Raw genomic sequence first — 18821 nt, forward strand, 5'->3', positions numbered from 1 at the left:
AACACTCCTTTCATGGTCCAAGGTTCTACCTTTTCATAGCTGTTCAGTTTTTTTTCTTTCTTTCTTTTTTTTTTTTTTTTTTTTTTTTTTTGAGACAGAGTCTCATTTTGTCACCCAGGCTGGAGTGCTGTGGTGCTTGGTTCACTACAACCTCTGCTTCTGGGTTCAAATGATTCTCCTGTCTCAGCCTCCCAAGTAGCTGGGATTACAGGTGCCCGCCACCTCGCTCAGCTAGTTATTGTATTTTTAATAGAGACGGGGTTTCACCGTGTTGGCCAGGCTGGTCTTGAACTCCTGACCTCAAGTGATCCACCCTCTTTGGCTCCCCAAAATGTTGGTATTACAGGCATGAGCCACCACACCCTTCCAGCAGTTCAGTTTTAATTGTTCATTTGTTTGTGGAATCATTTCAGTGTTTGGCTCTGCCCACTTGGATGTAAGCTCCAGGAGCTCCGGGAGACCAAGTACACCATCTATTTTGCCCATTGCTGGAACTCAGTGCTTGGGCACCTGCATGGCACCTAGTGGGTTCTCCTTAATTCATCTTTTAAATGGATGGGTGGATGGACGGATGGGAGGATGGGTGGGTGGGTGGATGGATGGATAGATGAGAGGATGGTTGGATGGATGGGAGGATGGTGGGTGGGTGGATGGATGGATGGATGGGCGGGAGGGAGGGTGGGTGGGTGGATGGATGGGAGGGAGGATGGATGGATGGATGGATGGGAGGGAGGGAGGATAGATGGATGGATGGGAGGATGGTGGGTGGATGGATGGATGGGAGGGTGGGTGGGTGGCTGGATGGATGGATGGATGAATGAGAGAGGGTGGGTGGGTGGATGGATGGATGGATGGGTGGGTGGGTGGATGGACAGACGGGTGGGCGGGCGGATGGATGGATGGATGGATGGGAGGGTGGGTGGGTGGATGGACAGACGGTCGGGCGGCCGGATGGATGGATGGGAGGATGGGTGGGCGGATGGATGGATAGATGGATTGATGGACGGGTAGGCGGGCGGATGGATGGATGGATGGGAGGGAGGGAGGATAGATGGATGGATGGGAGGATGGTGGGTGGATGGATGGATGGGAGGATGGATGGATGGATGGGATGGATGGATGGGTGGGTGGGTGGATGGATGGATGGATGGGTGGGTAGGTGGATGGACAGACGGGTGGGCGGGCGGATGGATGGATGGATGGATGGGAGGGTGGGTGGGTGGATGGACAGACGGTCGGGCGGCCGGATGGATGGATGGGAGGATGGGTGGGCGGATGGATGGATAGATGGATTGATGGACGGGTAGGCGGGCGGATGGATGGATGGATGGATGGATGGATGGATGGATGGATGGATGGATGGATGGACGGACGGACGGACAGGTGGGTGGGTGGATAGATGGATGGGTGGATGGAGTGTGGAGGAAAGATGTCCTGGGGTGAAGACTGGTTCTGGGCGTTTTGTAACGAAGGGGGCGGCCTGAGGGGGCGTGCACGCCCGCGGGAGTTAAGGGTGGGCGCCCGCGGGTGTGACAGGGCCGCGGTGCGTGGGCGCCGCTCCCCGGGGCTGGAGCCGGCAGAGGGCGCTCCGGGCTCGCTGGACACCTGCGCTTCGGCCCCCCTGCAGCGCGCCGCGAGTGGGAGGGGGGACTTTAGAAGCGGGGACAGCAGGAGACTTTTGGGGAGCAGACCCCAGGGGCGCCGCCCCGCCCCCAGGCCCCACCTACCCCGCGCCTCCGGGTAGCCCCCTCTGTGGCTGCGCCCGCGCCCCTCGCCCCGGCGGGCAGTCCTCAGGCCCCGCGCCCGGCCGGCGGGGGCGGGGGAGGCGGGGAGCGGGCACGTGGCTCGGGGTCCGGCCGGCCCGCCCCCCGGCGCCGGCCAGTCCCCGCGGTGTCCGCGGCCGCGGGGGCAGCGGGAGAGAGGGCGGGGCAGCGCGGGCAGCGCGGGGAGGGGGTTGCGCGGGGGCGGGCCGCGGCTGGGCGGGGGTCGGCGGGCTTCCGGGCGGCGGCGGCGGGCGCGGCGCGATGTGCGAGCGGGCGGCGCGCCTGTGCAGGGCTGGCGCGCACAGGCTGCTCCGGGAGCCGCCGCAGCAGGGCCGGGCGCTGGGCGGGCTGCTGCGCTGGGTGGGCGCCAGGATGGGCGAGCCCCGGGAGCCGCTGGCCCCCGCCGCCCCCGCGGACCCCGGCCCAGCCTCGCCCCGCGGGGGCACCGCCGTCATCCTGGACGTGAGTACGCGCCGGCCGGGACCCCCGCCGTGGCCTCCGCTGGGACCCGGAGCCCCCTCCGCCCCTCGGGCGGACCCCGACGCCGCGACCCGCGAGGCCCCCCCTACCCGGGCAGGAGACCCCCGGCCCCTCCGCGTGCCAGAGCGGGAGCCCCCAGCCCCGCCACGTCCAGGCCGGTCTCCAGCCCAGTCCTCTGCCTGGACCGGGAGACCCCCCTCCTCCGCCCCTCCACCGGCGCTTCTCGGAGTCCCTGCCTGCCCACAGTGGGGGCCCGTGAGCCCCCCGACCCGGCCACTGTCCCCCTAGTTTTGTCCAAGCCAACCCCCCACCCTTTACCCCGCGGGACCGGAGCCCCTCGCCACGTCCAGCCGCCTCCTTCTCTCCATCCCGGATCCTGTCCGGAGCGATACTTTTCTGAGGCCCCCAACAACCCCTGCCTCTAGTCCACCTCTCTTCGCTCTAGACCCTGAGCCCCCGTTCATCTCACGCCCAACGACCCTTTGCCCCAGCTACTGCCGCTTTAAAAGTGAAGCCCCCTCCCCACCTTCTGTCTTCTCGTTTCCTTTCCATAGAGCCAGAGCCATCGCCCATCAGCCCTGAGCCGGTACCCCTCTGGTCTTCCCCACCCCGCCCCCTTCCATTCCAAGTCCTCTGTTCCCTTCCCCACACCCCTCTACCCTACCGAGAGCTGGGTCCTCTTCATGGACCAGACTCACCCCTCACCCCTCCTAACTCCCCTGGGACCCAAATCACCCATCTCTGGGAAGCCCACCTCACCCTCCCACTCGCCCCACCCGGGAGGGAGGACTCTTCAGGGGGCGGCTCGGAGGAGGAGGACTTCTCCCGGCAGAGAGCGCTAGGAGGAGGTGGAGGAGGCTTCTGGGGGTGTTGACTGCGTGTTTCAGCGAGGGTCCTGCTGGGGTGGGGCTGGGGGCTGCCTCTGCCTGTGTGGTGGGTGTGTGTGATGTGTACACGCGTGTATCGCGGATCCCTGTGAGTCGGGGGATTCCCTCCCTTCCTCTCTCCTCTTCCCTGCTCCTGGAACCCTTGGCGGGGTCTGGACTGGGAGGGCCGGACAGAGCAGGGGGAGCTCTAGAGTGCCACACTCACAGGCACATATTCACACACTCACGCACTCGCTTACGCACGCACACACAGCCAGAGACACACCCGTGCAGCCACACCATCCCCTCCTCAGGACCCCCGCAGAGCTCCCACCTAAAGCCCTGGGCAGAGCCCTGCAGCCCCAGGCTGCCCTACACGGAAGCCCTGCCCAGTCAGGGTGGGGGCTCTGAGGTTCCATCTCCTCACCTGCCAAAAGGAGTGATGAGCGGGGGTGGGGCAGGAGATGCTCATGCAGACTCCTGGAGCTGGCTGACATTACCAGATGTCAGCCCTGCCATGTCACTCATGTGTTCAGCATTCCTGCGTAGAGCCGGCACCTGCCTGGTGCCTGGCCTCAAGGGGGATCTGGGACACCCAGATAGGAACCCCAGCTTTGAGGAGGCTTGCCCAGTCAGGAACAGGGCTGCGGGGTGCCCAGGCTGGATCTTTGAGGAGGGCCTGGGGGTCTGAGGTTCAGCCAGGAGGAGGGGTGATGTTTGAGAGGCCCTCCCGTAGCTGTGCTTCAGTCTCACCGCCCAGGTGCCTAGAAATGACCAAGGGTGCCCCTTTCTCGTTGCTTGGAGGGATGGGGGCACGAGGGCATCTGTACTTTACCCCAAGGCGAGGACAGGGGGTGGAAGGGTCAGAGTGAGTATTACCAGCTGCTCCTCCATGGCTGACCTGGCCCCAGCAGCCCTCCCTGGTGTCGGGAAATGTGCCCGAGTTGCTGTCTCTCCCTACGTCTCAGCACCCTCCTTGCTAAAACAAGCCGGTGAGATTGGGGTGGGGGACACCGCAGACCCCGGGATCCTTCTCAGGCTTTAATGTGCTGGCGGGCCGGGCGCCGTGGCTCACGTCTGTAATCCCAGCACTTTGGGAGGCCGAGGCGGGTGGATCACCTGAGGTCAGGGGTTCGAGACCAGCTTGACCAACAAGGTGAAACCTCGTCTCTACTAAAAAATACAAAAATTAGCCAGCTGTGGTGGCGGGCGCCTGTAGTCCCAGCTACTCGGGAGGCTGAGACAGGAGAATTGCTTGAACCTGGGAGGCAGAAGTTGCAGTGAGCCAAGATCGCGCCACTGTACTCCAGCCTGGGTGACAGAGCGAGACCCCATCTCAAAAAAAAAAAAAAAAAAGTGCTGGTAAATCAGTCCCCGTGGGAACTGGTTACAGTGAAAGGTCTGACTCCACTACAGTGCAGAGTAGGTGGGACATCCTGCATTGCAAACAAGCTCCTGCAGGACCCAAACAGCTCCTGTGAATAGCAAGGTCTTAGCGCACAGGTGTCAACATTGGGCCTGGGAGGCTTTAAAAATGCTGAAATCAGAGTGGGCCTCACAACAGCTGATTCAGTCACCCTGGGATGTGGCCTGGACTGAGGAGGTTTTGAACGCTCTCCAGGCGGTGGTGCTGGAAGGGGCGGAAAGCTGCCTTCGAGCCTCAGCCTGGCAAGCAGCACCTGCCAGCCAGACCTTGAGGAAAGGGGAGCAGCTCTGTCCCACGGATTCAGATGTCATTGGAAAGGCAGAACGATGAGGCATCTGGTCTGTAGGTTCAGGCCAGCCTTGGAGCTGCCCTCCACCCATCTCTGCCTAATGCAGCCAGAACCTCGTCTGCGGCTGCTTTTCTGAACTCTTGACATCCTGTTTCTCCCCCTGCACCCCAAAATTAACGCAGTCCTGCCCGTGGCTGGCATTGTCACCAGGCCTTGCAAACACCTCCATCGGACTTAGCCCAACCTCCCTGGAAACACACCAGGGGTTTTGGAAGGACTGCAGTGGTAAAGGTTGTGGCGCTCCCTGGGACACTGATTCGGAGTGTGGTTGTGTGCAGCTGAGCGTTTGGCGGTGGGTGAAGCCGCGTGGACTGATGACCGTGGACCTACACCTGCAGGGATGGCCGTGGGCCTGCGTGTGTGTGTCAACGTGGCTGGGAGCAGGCTGGTGGTACTGGCAGCTGCTTCCATGTGGGCGAGGGGAGGGCCTCTGTCTGCAACATCCCTCATCAGTTCCCCCTGGATCCCAGCCCAGGGAGGGGGAGAGGGAAGGGGGGCTCAGCTTCCCAGGACCCTAAGCTGCTCCTGGGAGAAGAGAAGGGTCCCAGTATCCGGTCAGAGGCTGCAGGAAGGGCTTGCCTCTCCCTGGCCCAGGGCTGACTCAACCTCTCTTTTCTGCAGATTTTCCGCCGTGCGGACAAAAATGGTGAGTTTCCCTTCCAGGCCGACCGCCGCCCCGCTCCTTCTGTCCTCGTGCTTCATGGGGAAGGGATCAGGGATAGGAGACAAGTGCAACCTTGAGCCTAAAGGTTTGGAGTGCAGGGGTCTGAAGTTAGAAGGCCAAATCCTGCTGCTGCTCTGTGCCTTGGTCTCCCTGTCTGTAAAATGGGAATCCTAGTAGGGCCTACTTAGTAGGGACACCTCCACTCAAGGGCTCAGTGAGTCACGTCTGTGATGCCAAGAACAATGACTGGCCGTGGTAAGGGCTGGGTGTACTTTAGGCCTTTTCCTAGCTGGGCTGGACCAGAGGAGCCCAGGCTGGGGCCCAGAAACCCTCCTTTAAAGGAAGCCCCCAGCCTCACGCTAGGCCCTTTACAAGCCTTGGTGCAATTCTTCGTCATAGCAAGCTGAGCAGTCAGTGCTATTGCCTCTGTTGACACCATAGCAGCCCAGAGAGGTTAAGCAATTTGCCCCAGGGTTGCCCAGCTGCATGAAAGAAGCGGAGGCTCTCCTGAAGACCCGGGCCCTTTTTCCTTTCTCTCTCAGCCTCTTCGAAAATGCAAGCAGCACCTTGTTGTGGCCACGGAATGCATAGCGCTCCACTTCTCCCGACTCCTTGGAGGGGCTCCACTTGCAGAAGGAGCCTAGGACTTGAGAATAAGCACATTTAGGAAGGCCCAGCTGAGCCTCGGCTGACAAAAAGCGCCTTCTTAAAAATACCAGAGTCATTATTACAGTTGCAATGCAACTCACTGTGGACTTGAACCGACAGATTCCCTCTCTGGGCCTTGGTTTTCCCGTGGGTAAAGTGGGGCCATAACACTTGCCCTGCCTCCTTCCCTGGGTTTTGGGGAAAAGCCAGAGAGGCGGTGTGGGTGACAAATGTTTTTAAAGAGAATTGCGTGCTCCCGGTGTGTTCATTCATTGAGAAAATCCACATCAAGTACCAAGCCTGTGGCAGGGGAAGAGCAGGCAACAGAGACCCCGTGAGCTGCCCCAGGGCCCTTGGTCCCCAACACCTCTGGCCCCGGTTCCTCTCCTGCATGAGCTGGAGTTGAGGATGGCAGCTCTGGCCTGGGTCCCCAGCATCGCCTCATCCCTGGGAGTTCCTGTTGACGGCTCCCACCCAGGGCGGTTGCAGGGTGAAGTTGGAGGTCTTGGGTGGGGTGGGAGGGCAGGTGCACAGGCCAGGGCTGGAATCAGTTCCGACGAGTCTCCCACCCTGGCCTCCTGCATCCCTGGGGGTGACGGTGACCACTCCCAGGCCTCTGGGGAAGAAGGACCATCAGCAGTGATTCCGTAAGGAGCAGAGGAGGAATAAGAGGGACGTGGGGAGAGGAAGTGGCTCTGGAAAAACAGCCGTAGCATCGTGGCGTGAAAAGCCTTGGAGATGAGCAAGGGGAAATCGGGGCTGTCCCTGAGATGGGGTCGCTGGAGCCCTCAGTGTCATTACCTGTGTGCTGGCCTGGCCCCTCCAGCAGGTTGAGAGGTAGGGATTTGGGTTTGTCCCTTGTCCTGGGCCTGATACCCAGCACACAGTAGGTCCTCGGTAAATGTCTGTAGACTTGGCGGACGTGTTTGTTGGTGAGAGCGTGGCTATGCGTATCTCGGTGACTCAGCAGCGTGTGGCTGTTGGCAATGCGTGTATCCAGTGTGGGCCTCTAGCCTTGGCTGTACATCCCGAGTGTGTGTGCAGTTTGTGTACGTGTGTAGTTTGTGTGCAGAGCATGTGTGGGTCTCTAGCCATGGCTGTACATCCCGAGTGTGTGTGCAGTTTGTGTACGTGTGTAGTTTGTGTGCAGAGCATGTGTGGGTCTCTAGCCATGGCTGTACATCCCGAGTGTGTGTGCAGTTAGTGTGCGTGTGTGGCTTCCTGAGTGTGCAACTCTGCAGGAGCCATTGCAGTGTATACACATGGGCGGGTGGTGCCTGGCCCCCTTGGGCACAGATGGGGTTCTGTCCTTGCTGCAGGCTCCCCCCATCAGAGGCCATGTGTCCACCCCCTGAGCACAGCTGTGGGACCCTCAGTTTCCTTACTGCAGCCCCCTCAAAGACCGAGCCTGTTCCTTCTCCTTGGGGCTTACATCTTCCCAGCCACCACTATGTGACCGTTGGGGGCTGTCACCAGGGTGAATGTGGGTGTGAGATGTGGGTTCCAGCAAGAGCTTCCCAGGTCCCAGAGCCTGACTGCCTGGGCTCAAGTCCTGGCTCAGCCGTGTACCAGCTCTGGCCTCAGGTAAGTCACCAAATTCTCCAGCCTCAGTTTCCTTATCTGTAAATGGGAATAATTACAGCACCCACCTCAGAGGGCTGTCTGAGGATAGATAGTTGCTCTCCTGGCTTGGCTCATTGAAGATATCAATAAGTCCCAGCTGCTCTGCCTCAAATGCCTCGGAAATGGCAGTCTGCAGGTGTGGCTTGTCCAGAGGGGTTTGATTCCTCTGTGCTCAGCAGGGAGTTCGGTCTGGTGGAGGCTGCCAGCAGTCACTGAACGTCTATTATGCACCAGGACTTGAATGTGCTTTTTCCTTTAATCTTCACTGTGATCCTACTGAGACAAGAAGTATCAACCCCCACCCTCCTTCCAGATGACAAAAACAAGGCTCAGAGATGGCACGTGATACTCTTCACATGGTCGGGGGGCAGCGGTGCAGGCAGGTTCTGATTCAACACAGCAGCTTAAAAGCTTATAGGAGTGGGGATGCGACTTGGTGTGGGTATAGATAGGGGAGTGGTGTGTGGGAATAGAATGGCTGGGGAAAGAGGAATGAGTGTAGGGGTGAGAATAGATGTCAAGGAGGTGTGGATGCAGGAATGAGAACAGGTGTGCAGGAAGGTGTGGGTGCAGGGATGGGAACAGGTGTGCAGGGAGATGTGGGTGCAGGGATGAGAACAGGTGTGCAGGGAGGTGTGGGTGCAGTGATGGGAACAGGTGTGCAAGGAGGTGTGGGTGCAGGGATGGGAACAGGTGTGCAGGGAGGTGGTGCAGGGATGGGAACAGGTGTGGGTGCAGGGAGGTGTGGGTGCAAGGATGAGAACAGGTGTGCAGGGATGAGAAGCGTGCAGGCAGGTGTGAGTGCAAGGATGGGAACAGGTGGTGCAGGGAGGTGTGGGTGCAAGGATGAGAACAGGTGTGCAGGGATGAGAACAAGCGTGCAGGGAGGTGTGGGTGCAGGGATGAGAACAGGTGCGCAGGCAGGTGTGGGTTCAGGGAGGTGTGGGTGCAGGGATAGGAACAGGTGTGCAAGGAGATGTGGGTGCAGGGATGAGAACAAGTGTGCAGGGGGTGTGCGTGGAGGGATGGGAACAGGTTTTGAGGGAGGTGTGGGTGCAGGGATGGGAACAGGTGTGTGGGAGGTGTGGGTGCGGGGATGGGAACAGGTGTGCAGGGAGGTGTGGGTGCAGGGTTGAGAACAGGTGTGCAGGGGGTGCAGATGTGGAGGCTGATAGACACACAAGCACACACAGGAGTGCTCAACACTCATGCTAGCCCTGCCTCAGGTGTCCACAAGAAGGATGGATGGGATGCCTCAGGGGATTGGGAGATGGGGTGCAAACTCAAAGGACCCCCCAGGCTGCCCTTAGGACTTAGAGATTACAGGAACAAAGGCTCAGGGCTGGCCTGTCAGGGTGGCTCCTGTGACAGACTTGTTTGGCTGAGATGGATACCGGATGCCCAGTCCCTATGGGAAGGTTAGCATGAGGGGCCTGACTGGCAGCCTGGGACATAAACTCGGGGTGGCAGAGGGCTGAGTGCCAGACAGCATTTCCTTCCAGGGACATGGACGCTGACAGGCTGACAGGCTCTTGGCATTTGAAAGGTCGTGGAGACAGAGACTCAGTTCGTGCTAATTAGCAAAGACACCTGCAAACGGCCCGCTTGGGGTCTCTGGCAAAAGTGCCAGCGCGGGCCTGCTTGGCCTGTCTAATTGGACTGGGGGCTATGTAGGGCATGTTTTTTCCTCATTAGTGAATTCATTAGGCCCGTGGTCAGGCGTTCAGGATAAATGTCAGCCGAAAGCTTTGTGAGGGGGCGCCTTGCTGGCCTCTGCCTGCTCTCCCTGTGTGCAGAGGGGGCCCAAGGTACCTGGACAGGCACGTGGGGAGATGAGGCAGCCAGAAGGAGGCTGGGATTGGGGCTCACAGCCCCTGTCATGCCCATGGTGACTGTCCCTCACCCAAAGTAGGGGTGCCTGAGCCAGCACCTACCCCCTGCTGGGTAGGTGGCGATCTTGCCACAAGATCCTACCCCTGGATTAGGTTGAGAGCCTGGACTTGGGAGCCAGATGGCCTGGGTTCAAGCTTCAGCTGTAGGACCTAGGCAAGTACCCTAAGGGCTATGTGCCTCAGTTTACCCCTCTGTAACATGGAAGTGATAGTCTACCTGTGTTGTGAGTGTTATGAAGACTAAAGGAGTGAGCCCGTGGAAGCAACTCCACGTGTGGTGTGACTCCATGCTGGGATTCCTGGGTTTTATCTTCAGTCTTGCCGAAGACACTTGGAAGGCGTCCTCTGTCACAGAACACAGAAAGCCACAACTTCGATTTCACTTATCTCGTGGCTGACTTTGCGGACTTTTCGTTGTTAGGTTTTGGGTCTTTGGTTTGTGCATGTGTCATTGGATTGGGGTTTTTTGGCCTTTCCTTTGAAAGTCAGAAATTCTTCCCACTGTAACCTTGAAATTTGAGCTGCGATGTTGGGGGCATCTTGGGGTATTGGCCCTACCCCGCCATGCGCACATGTTCATATTCTTTACCAGCGTCTGATACTTTATGCTCTGTGGGGTTAAAGAGAAAAGTGGTGGCATGAAACCGTGGCAAGATCTGAGGACCCCCCTCTCCTGAGCTTATGCTCTCACCCTGTGTTGAGCTCCAGCAGAGCTGCTGGGAGCACAGACAGAAGCACTGGAGCCTTTAAAGTTTAAGAATGACTCATTCTCAACCCAAGTACGTCTGCCGTGTCTGGTTAGGCAGGTTGTGCGCTGCACAAGGGCACCCACCCCAGGAAGTAGAGGGTTTCAAATCCAGGCTGCAATCCACTTTCAACACATGTGCACTGACACTGGTCTTATCCTCTCAGCAGAGAAAGGAGTGTCTTTTTCTAATCCACAGGAAGGTGCCATGTGGACTCTCAGGGCCCTTGTCCCAAGCACCCAGCTTTGAATGCAGATCCTCTGGAAGTAATGCCGGGGGTTTATGCAGAGAGGCTGGGAGCCAGGAACTGTCATGGGCTCCCTCTTGTCCCTGACCTCCATGCCCCTCACATAGTTTCTCTTAAGGAGGAACAGATCCTTGAGGAGGGGGAGGTGGCTGCAGGGCAGGTGGGGATGAGCTTGCTGGCATTTGCTCAGCAGGTCTGTTCAGGTGGAAGGAGCTGAGGGTGGAAGCGTAGGGACCGCCTCCCAGAGTCCCTGATGTTCTTCTCAAGCCACCTGCCCTGGTGGCCCAATCTGATCCAAACCCACGAGACCTTCCTTGTGGGGCCAAAAGTGTCCCCACAGCAATTGCAAGTGAAGGGAAAAGGTGAGGCGATGGGTGGGACAGGTGGCATGTGTCAGCTGTGGAGGCCCCTCTGTGGAGCTCCACCTCAGAAGCACAGCCTCTGGCCAGAGCATTGGCACCTCCAGGCCTGGCACCTCCTTCCTGCATGGCTTGGCATCTAGGTGGCTGCATCTGTGGCATGGGAGAGGAGGTAACAGTGAGAACCTCATGCCAGCCTTTGGCAGGCATCTCATGCTGCCTCGGGGAAGGACCTGAAGTTTGCCACATAGATGGGGCGGAGAAGAAAGGGTTGTTCTGTACTCTAAGAACAGCGCTGAGAGAGTCACGGCTTAGGGGCTGGGATTGGGGTTGGGAATGTGGGGAGACCACTTGGCGTTTGGAAGCTATAGAGTAGTGGCTCATCCAGCTGCTGGGCTCTGGATCCACTTCATACCGATGGTGTGACATGGGACAAGTTGCTCTCACTGGGTTATCTTAAATAACACCTGCCTCCAGGTGGCCATGTAAATTGAATGAGAAAATTCACTGGCAGGGGGCAGATACTCTATATTTGTTGAATGCATGGAAAATGTTGAGTGCATGGTGAGCCCAAGAAAGCTGGCTATCGCATTATTGTTAGTTTGAGGGTTATCTGTAAACAGGCATTGGTCTGGGAATTAGCTCGATGAGGCAGTGATTCTCTGTGTACTGGAGTTTACTGGTTAGTGTGGGAATTAGCTGGGTGAGTAGGGATTATGTAAAATGGAATTTGTCTTTTAGTTTGAGGATTAGCTGGGAGGGTAGGGATTATCTGAGCCGGAGTTGATCTGTCAGTCAGGGCATTGCCTGGATTTGGGGGCTGTGCATGCACTGGCCCCACCAGCCTTCTCTCTGCAGACACCAGCTCCTTTCCCTGCTTCCTTCCTTGCAGATGATGGGAAGCTGTCCTTGGAGGAATTCCAGCTCTTCTTTGCAGATGGCGTCCTCAATGAGAAAGAACTCGAGGATCTCTTTCACACGATTGATTCTGACAACACCAAGTGAGCCTCAGTCCTGGTTGGCAGAGCGGGGGCATGTGTGGGCCGTGGTGGAGGCATCTTTTCATCTAGTCTCCATTCCTAGTCCCCTGTAAGGGGTAGGAGAACTGAAAATCCCCAAGTTTGCTAATCCAAAAGTCAGTCCTTCACTGCCTGGGGTGATTGGAGCATGTGCAGATTCATATTGCGTTGGCTACTCTCGCAAGTGTCTCTTCTGAGTGCACATGGCCGACTAAGGAGAGACTCCCGGTTTTGCACAGTGGACATGGGATTATGAAAATGGGAAGTTGGCAATGGCTTCATCCTTCTGCCATCTTCAGCCAGCAGCCAGTTCTCACCCCAGCCCCAGTGCCTGTGCATCCTCCTAGTCTCAACATTAACTGTGAGGTTGAACCTCATCCTAACACTGACTCCTGTGTTAAACCAAATAAGAATCCTAACTCAACACTACATCTACCATTATACCTTATTAAATCTTTTCTTCAACACAGTCATAACCCTAACCTGCATCTCAGAATCAGCCAAAAACTCTGGCTCCCCCCATGTCTAAATCAAGTGGAAAATGCAGATTCTACTCAGACTTACCCTTGATCCTTCCCAGCCTCACCTCCAATCTTGCCCTTTTCTTGGGATTCCCCAGACAGGATGAGGTCTGAGCCCTCTTCAACCCCACTTTCAGGAGGGATCAGAGCCCCACCTGGTCTCCTTTCTCAGGCCTATTCATGTGATGAGGACCCAAGTGTCTGGAGGGCTGCTTAGGGCACATTTGGTAAGTTGAGGTTCTCTGAGACTGGCTAGAGATGGTCTGGACAAGGAGCTACCACCAAACTAGTGTGCAAGGGGTAGAGTACAGTGGTGGCTTGGACCAGAGGCTGGGGCTGAGAGTGTCCTGGGGGGCACTGGCTGGGGACTGGGATATGGTAAGTGGAGCAGACGCCATCCTCTGGGAAAGGCCACTTTAAAGAAATGGCTTCAGGCTGCAGACTGTAGAATGGAGAACTCTCTGGGGCCAGATGGAGATTTCTGAGCTGTTACTGCAGCTTCCTGAGGTGCTTTGAAGGGGCCAGGCAGGTGCCCATTGATTTAGACCTTCTCTTTCAGGGCCTTTTGGTTAGGGCCAGCGGGGTAGAGGAGAGGGTGGAGGCGGAGGGAGGAGGCGGCACTGGTTTGAGAGTCGAACTGTGAGAGTACGTGTGGGTGGGTGGGGGTGCAGGGAGGACTCGCGGTTATGGAAGTTCAAAGCTCTATAAAGACTTTTAGGATTAATCTCCCCCAACATTACCTAAGGTGTGAGCCATGAACATTAGCCCCTTGGGATGTTAAATAGACTTTGTGCCCAAAACAGTGTACAAACCATCAAAAAGTTTTGTGAAACATGAATTAAAGCAGAATGACAGGGTCGCTTTCCGCAGGACTTGCCAGAACTCTGAATATGAGATGGAGGTTGGAGGCACCTCCTGACAGAACATGCAAAACCTCTGAGTGCAGATGCCTTGCTGAGCCTGGGCTCCACTGAGCACGATGAGGGACCTAGGCCCAGAAAGGGCCACCATCGTACTGGGTCCTTTGCACATTGACTTGGCAGTAGCTCCTTATCCAGACCATCTCTAGCCAGTCCCAGAGGGCCCCAGCTTATCAAATCTGCTCCTAAGCTGCAGAACCACCATAGTTCCCAGCACTGCACCCCTGATCTTGGGGCCGGTCTATGCTCCTTCACTGCCATGGGGGATAGGCTCATGCTCAGCCTGCTCCCCCAAGAAAGGACAGGACCCTTCTCCAGGCTGCAGGAATGGGGATGTGGGACCCAGGGGCTGGGACCAGAGCAAGAAGGGCTCTGCCACAACCCCAAGAACTCCAGGACCCAGCAGGCAGGGTCTCCTGGGGGTGGGTCAGTGGGTCAGGTGAGAGCTTTGTTGACAGCCTGTCACAGTAGTGGGTCCCCACCCTCTGTCCCTTTACCCCTTTCCTGGTCCCTGGCTTGGCCCTCCCCTTGTGTCATTTATTCATGATGGGGTCAGCGGACTCAGAGAAAACAGAAGAAGGGTGGGTGGTGTGGGGGGTCAGACAGACATGGGCCTTCAGGGGCAGGGGTGTCACCTGCCTGCTGCACCCTCTTCTGTAAGGCGGGGCTTGTGGGGCCAGCACACAGGCTGCAAAGAGCAGCAGGATGTGTGTTTCGCAGGCTGTGCAGGGTCAGGCCTGCTAACCCCCTCTCTGTCTCTGTCTGTCTCTGCAGCCATGTGGACACCAAGGAGCTGTGTGGTAGGTGCCCGGCTATGCTGGGACCAAGATGGGGATGCCGGGATGGGGCTGGATGAGAAGGGCCTGAGGCAGGGGAGGCTGGGGGTAGCGCAGGCGGGAGGTGCAGGAGTGCTGAGTGGGAGGGGCAGGACCTGTGACCCCTGACCTTTGCCTTTCCTTCCCCAGATTACTTTGTGGACCACATGGGTGACTATGAGGACGTCCTGGCCTCCCTGGAGACCTTGAATCACTCTGTCCTGAAGGCCATGGGCTATACCAAGAAGGTTGGTGGGTGTAGGTGGCCCCCTGGGGTCCAGGGCTCTAGTGCTGCTTCAGTTCCACCCTTGCCTAAGGATGCCTGGATTTTTGAAGACAGGCGCCAGGGAGGCCTATCTCAGGGTTGGGCTTTGCCTGGGCCTCTTTCAAGCAGCTGAGATAAACTGGGAAGGGAATGGAATGGCTTGGTGAATGGCTCTGGCTGGGAGCAGGAGGCATTTTCCCGGAGTCAGGCCTGATCCTGGGCTCGGGTCTTAGAAAGGGTGGCCGCAATCACCCTGTACCCTTAAGGGGTCCGCAGACAGGTGTCGTACCCTCCAGGGTGGGCTTACAAGACTGGAAGCGGGGGCGGGGTGGGGCGGGGGATGGTGGTTCATGCATCTGAACCCGGCTGCATCTCAGGTTCTCAATGCTCAGCACCTGGTTTAATCCTCACAGCAACCCTACAGGTGGTTGCTATCACCTCCGCTATCTCACAGCTATGGAAACAGGCTCACAAAGGTGAACTCAACAGAGTCACGGCCAGACAGCCATAGCTGCTGGCTGGGATGAGTGGGGAAACTGAGTCAGGGACCTGGCAAGAGGCATGGGAGTGCAGCATGAGACTCCAGGCACACCCAGGAGGCAACTGGAGAGTCAGTCAACCAGGAGCAGAGAGCAGCCATAGGGCACACTGGTCCAGGCCCACGGTGAGGGAACTGGGAGCAGGTAAGGGTGAGGGACCCACAGGTGCTCGAGGCAGCAGCCACCAGCACCCTGAGCTATGAGAGCCCAGAAAAGCCCAGCCTTGTCTGCCGGTTGCGGCCAGGGAACTTAGCTGATAAAGCCAGCCAGACCTGGCTGAAGGATCTGAGCTGGTCATTTCCCTTTCTGAGCCTCAGTTTCTCCATCTGTGAAATGGAGACATCCACCTTATGAATTACGAAGTCCTTCAGAGATTGAGTGAAGTAAGGCCTCTGAGCTATTGAGCATGCAGGACTAAGCACGGAGCAAACGCACCTGCTGGTTTGTATCAATACGCTCCTACTGTATGCTCAGCCAGACGTTAAAACCCATTCTGTGCAATTTTCCCATGCTTCTCAGTGACCGCCATGTATTAGAGAGTCTCTGTTTTGCCGTATATCTAAAAATAGTCGGGCCTCATTCTGGGCCTCCACGATTCCACATTTCCATTTCTGTCCCAGTATCATGCTGTTTTGAGTCTTGCTGTTTTAGAGTATATTTTAATACCATGTAAGACCTGCTCCCTTCAAGTATTAATCTTTGTAGAATATCGTTTGATATCTCAAAGTATCAAGATATAGGTGGTGGATTAGAAGGTAGCGTGGAAAGACCCCAGGCTTCTGAGTCACCCAGACAAGGGTGGCAACCCCAGCTGTGCTCCAAACAGGCTGTGTGAGGTCACCATATGTTCACAGATGACCCCGGGAAATGGAAACCACCTCCTTGAGCCTCGGTTTTCTCACCTTAGAAGGGGCCCATGTCCTAGCCATGCTGTGAGGCATTCATAACATCCATGGTTGCATCTTGGTCTTTAGTCAGACTTTTCAGGAACATAACAGAGTTCTCCATCAGTGTCTACTGATACAAGTTAGACCGGTTTTAGAGATCTTGCTCTTGGAAGTCATACGCGTATGATGTCAGGGGTGGTCTTTGGTGGTTTTTTTGGCAGTCGTGGCGATGATAGGTTGTTGCATCCGTGATTGGCATTTCTTTTTTTTTCTTTTTTTTTTTTTTCCTGAGACAGAGTCTCACTCTGTTGTCCAGGCTGGAGTGCAGTGATACGATGTCGGCTCACTGCAACCTCTGCCTCCTGGGTTTGAGTGATTCTCCTGCCTCAGCCTCCCAAGTAGCTGGGACTACAGGCGCCCATCACCACTCCTGGGTAATTTTTGTAGTTTTAGTAGAGACGGGGTTTCACCATGTTGGCCAGGCTGGTCTCAAACTCCTGACCGCAGGTGATCCTCCCACCTCGGCCTCCCAAAGTGCTGGGATTACAGGTGTGATGTGATTGGCATTTCTTTTGCTGGCGTATTTCCTAACTGGTTTTTGTTTGTAGAAATGCAGCTTGTCGGTTGTTGTTTTGAATGCTTTTCTCGTATGTACTGTTTGCTTTCGTCAAGCCGTAGCATCAGTTATTAAGAGTGCCGTTGTCTCCGCATTCTAACACGTGCGCCTCTTGCTTCCCTGTCTATCCTGTGTCATTTCTCTCATGTTCCAAAACATCATGGTGGGGCACGGCCAGGCATGCTTGTTTGGTTCCTGATTTTCGAGTGCATCTCTAGTACTTCTCTGCTGATTATCATATTAATACCAGCTCTTATTTTAGAATCCTCGTCAGCGTGTTGGAGAAATATTTTTGCATTCCCTTTTTTCCATTTTGTCTTAGGAGGGTGGTAGTGAATTTTTTCAAGTGCCTTTTGGTATTTTTAAATGATCATATGATTTTTTTTCCCCTAAGCTATTGATGGGGTGGATGCTATTTTTAGATTGTCTCAAATTGAGCAATCCTTCACTCCCTGTGATAAACCCTAATTGGTATATTATTCTTTTATCACATTACTGAGTCCTTGTCATGAGCCAAGAATTTTATCTCTGTCTCCATTGGGAATGGAGATCAGATGATAGCTTGGGAATGATTTTGTGAGGTGGTTTTGAATGTGTTCTGTGTATGAATCAGCTTCTCTAACATAGAATCATTTTTCTGCATAAAAATAGAATTTATCCATAACTCTTGGGTCTCGGTGTTAAACAGGGGAGGGGGATTATTTTCATAGTTATTTTAAGGTCATCCCTACTTTTAGTCAACTTTTTCACTTGTCCATTGTTTTATATATATATATATATATATATTTTTTTTTTTTTTTTTTTTTTTTGACAGAGTCTCGCTCTGTCACCCAGGCTGGAGTGCAGTGGTACAGTCCCAGCTCGCTGCAAGCTCCGCCTCCCGGGTTCACGCCATTCTCCTGCTTCAGCCTCCCGAGTAGCTGGGACTACAGGCGCCCGCTACTATGCCTGGCTAATTTTTTGTATTTTTAGTAGAGACGGAGTTTCATCGTGTTAGCCAGGATGGTCTCGATCTCCTGACCTCGTGATCTGCCCGCCTCGGCCTCCCAAAGTGCTGGGATTACAGGCGTGAGCCACTGTGCCCGGCCAAATATTTTTAAACAAAACTTCCCTGGGCATAGTCGTTTTCACAATCAGTCATGCATGGAATGTTTTATGATTATTTTTAAAAATCTAAAACATTGTTTGACACAAGCGGGCACTTAATGCAGATTAAGTTCAATAAAAGATCTGCCACTCATGGTGGTTCACGCCTGTAATCCCAGCACTTCAGGAGGCCGAGGCGGGAGGACCACTTGAGCCCAGAAGTTCAAGACCACACTGGGGCAACATAGTGGGACCCTGTTTCTACCAAAAACAAAACAAAACAAAATTAGCCGAGTATGGTGGAATGTGCCTGTAGTTCCCACCTCCTTGGGAGGCTGAGGTGGGAGGATCTCTGGAGCCTGGGAGGTCGAGGCTGCGTGAGGCATAGCATGCCGCTGCACCCCAGCCTGGGCGACAAGAGAAACCCTGTCTCTCAAAAATAAAAAAATTAAATGTGCTGCTATAGCGCACATCTTAAGTTTCTCCTATTTTTCTACATTTTAAAACCTTCTATTTGACAGTTTTGCCTGTTTTAATTAGCTGTTTCAAATAACAAGCTCCTGGCACATTTATTTAAATTTCATGACATGTTTTCTCATTTATTTATAGCTCCTATCATTATTATTTCCTCCCTCTTATAACTTTAGGTTTGTTGTTTTTGCTGTTCTTTTTCATATGTGAAATGGAATGCTTACTTTTTTTGATAATGTTGAAATTTTTTAGATTTACTTTTGATGGGGGCTGGGTGCAGTGGCTCACGCCTGTTATCCCAGCACTTTTGGAGGCAGGGGCGGGCAGATCACCTGAGGTCAGGAGTTCGAGACCAGCGTGGCCAACATGGTGAAACCCTGTCCGTACTAAAAATACAAAAATTAGCCGGGCGTGGTGGCAGGCGCCTGTAATCCCAGCTACTTGGGAGGCTGAGGCAGGAGAATCACTTGAACCCAGGAGGTGGAGGTTGCAGTGAGTGGAGACCATGCCATTGCACTCCAGCCTGGACTACAAGAGCAAATCTCTGTCTCAAAAAAAAAAAAAAAAAAAAAAAAAAAAAATTACGGCCGGGTGCGGTGGCTCACGCCTGTAATCCCAG

At 55.4% G+C, this 18821-nt stretch overlaps 1 protein-coding gene across 3 annotated transcripts in view; it reads left to right on the forward strand.

Annotated features, from left to right (window-relative positions):
- The first annotated feature begins 1621 nt into the window (after window positions 1-1621).
- NECAB2 (N-terminal EF-hand calcium binding protein 2) overlaps window positions 1622-18821 on the forward strand; it is a 34658-nt gene continuing 17458 nt past the window's right edge. Inside the window, exons 1-5 of one of the 3 annotated variants that reach the window (XM_054452632.2) lie at window positions 1622-2225; window positions 5506-5530; window positions 11956-12064; window positions 14298-14323; window positions 14489-14586. In XM_054452632.2, the coding sequence (XP_054308607.1) occupies window positions 2025-2225; window positions 5506-5530; window positions 11956-12064; window positions 14298-14323; window positions 14489-14586 (459 nt within the window). In that variant the 5' untranslated portion in view covers window positions 1622-2024. The remainder of the gene's footprint in view (window positions 2226-5505; window positions 5531-11955; window positions 12065-14297; window positions 14324-14488; window positions 14587-18821) is intronic. The other 2 variants (XM_063654140.1, XM_063654139.1) reach the window with 2 other exon arrangements.

The sequence above is a fragment of the Pongo pygmaeus genome, chromosome 18 (genome assembly GCF_028885625.2).
Source record: "Pongo pygmaeus isolate AG05252 chromosome 18, NHGRI_mPonPyg2-v2.0_pri, whole genome shotgun sequence".
Lineage (NCBI taxonomy): Eukaryota > Metazoa > Chordata > Mammalia > Primates > Hominidae > Pongo > Pongo pygmaeus.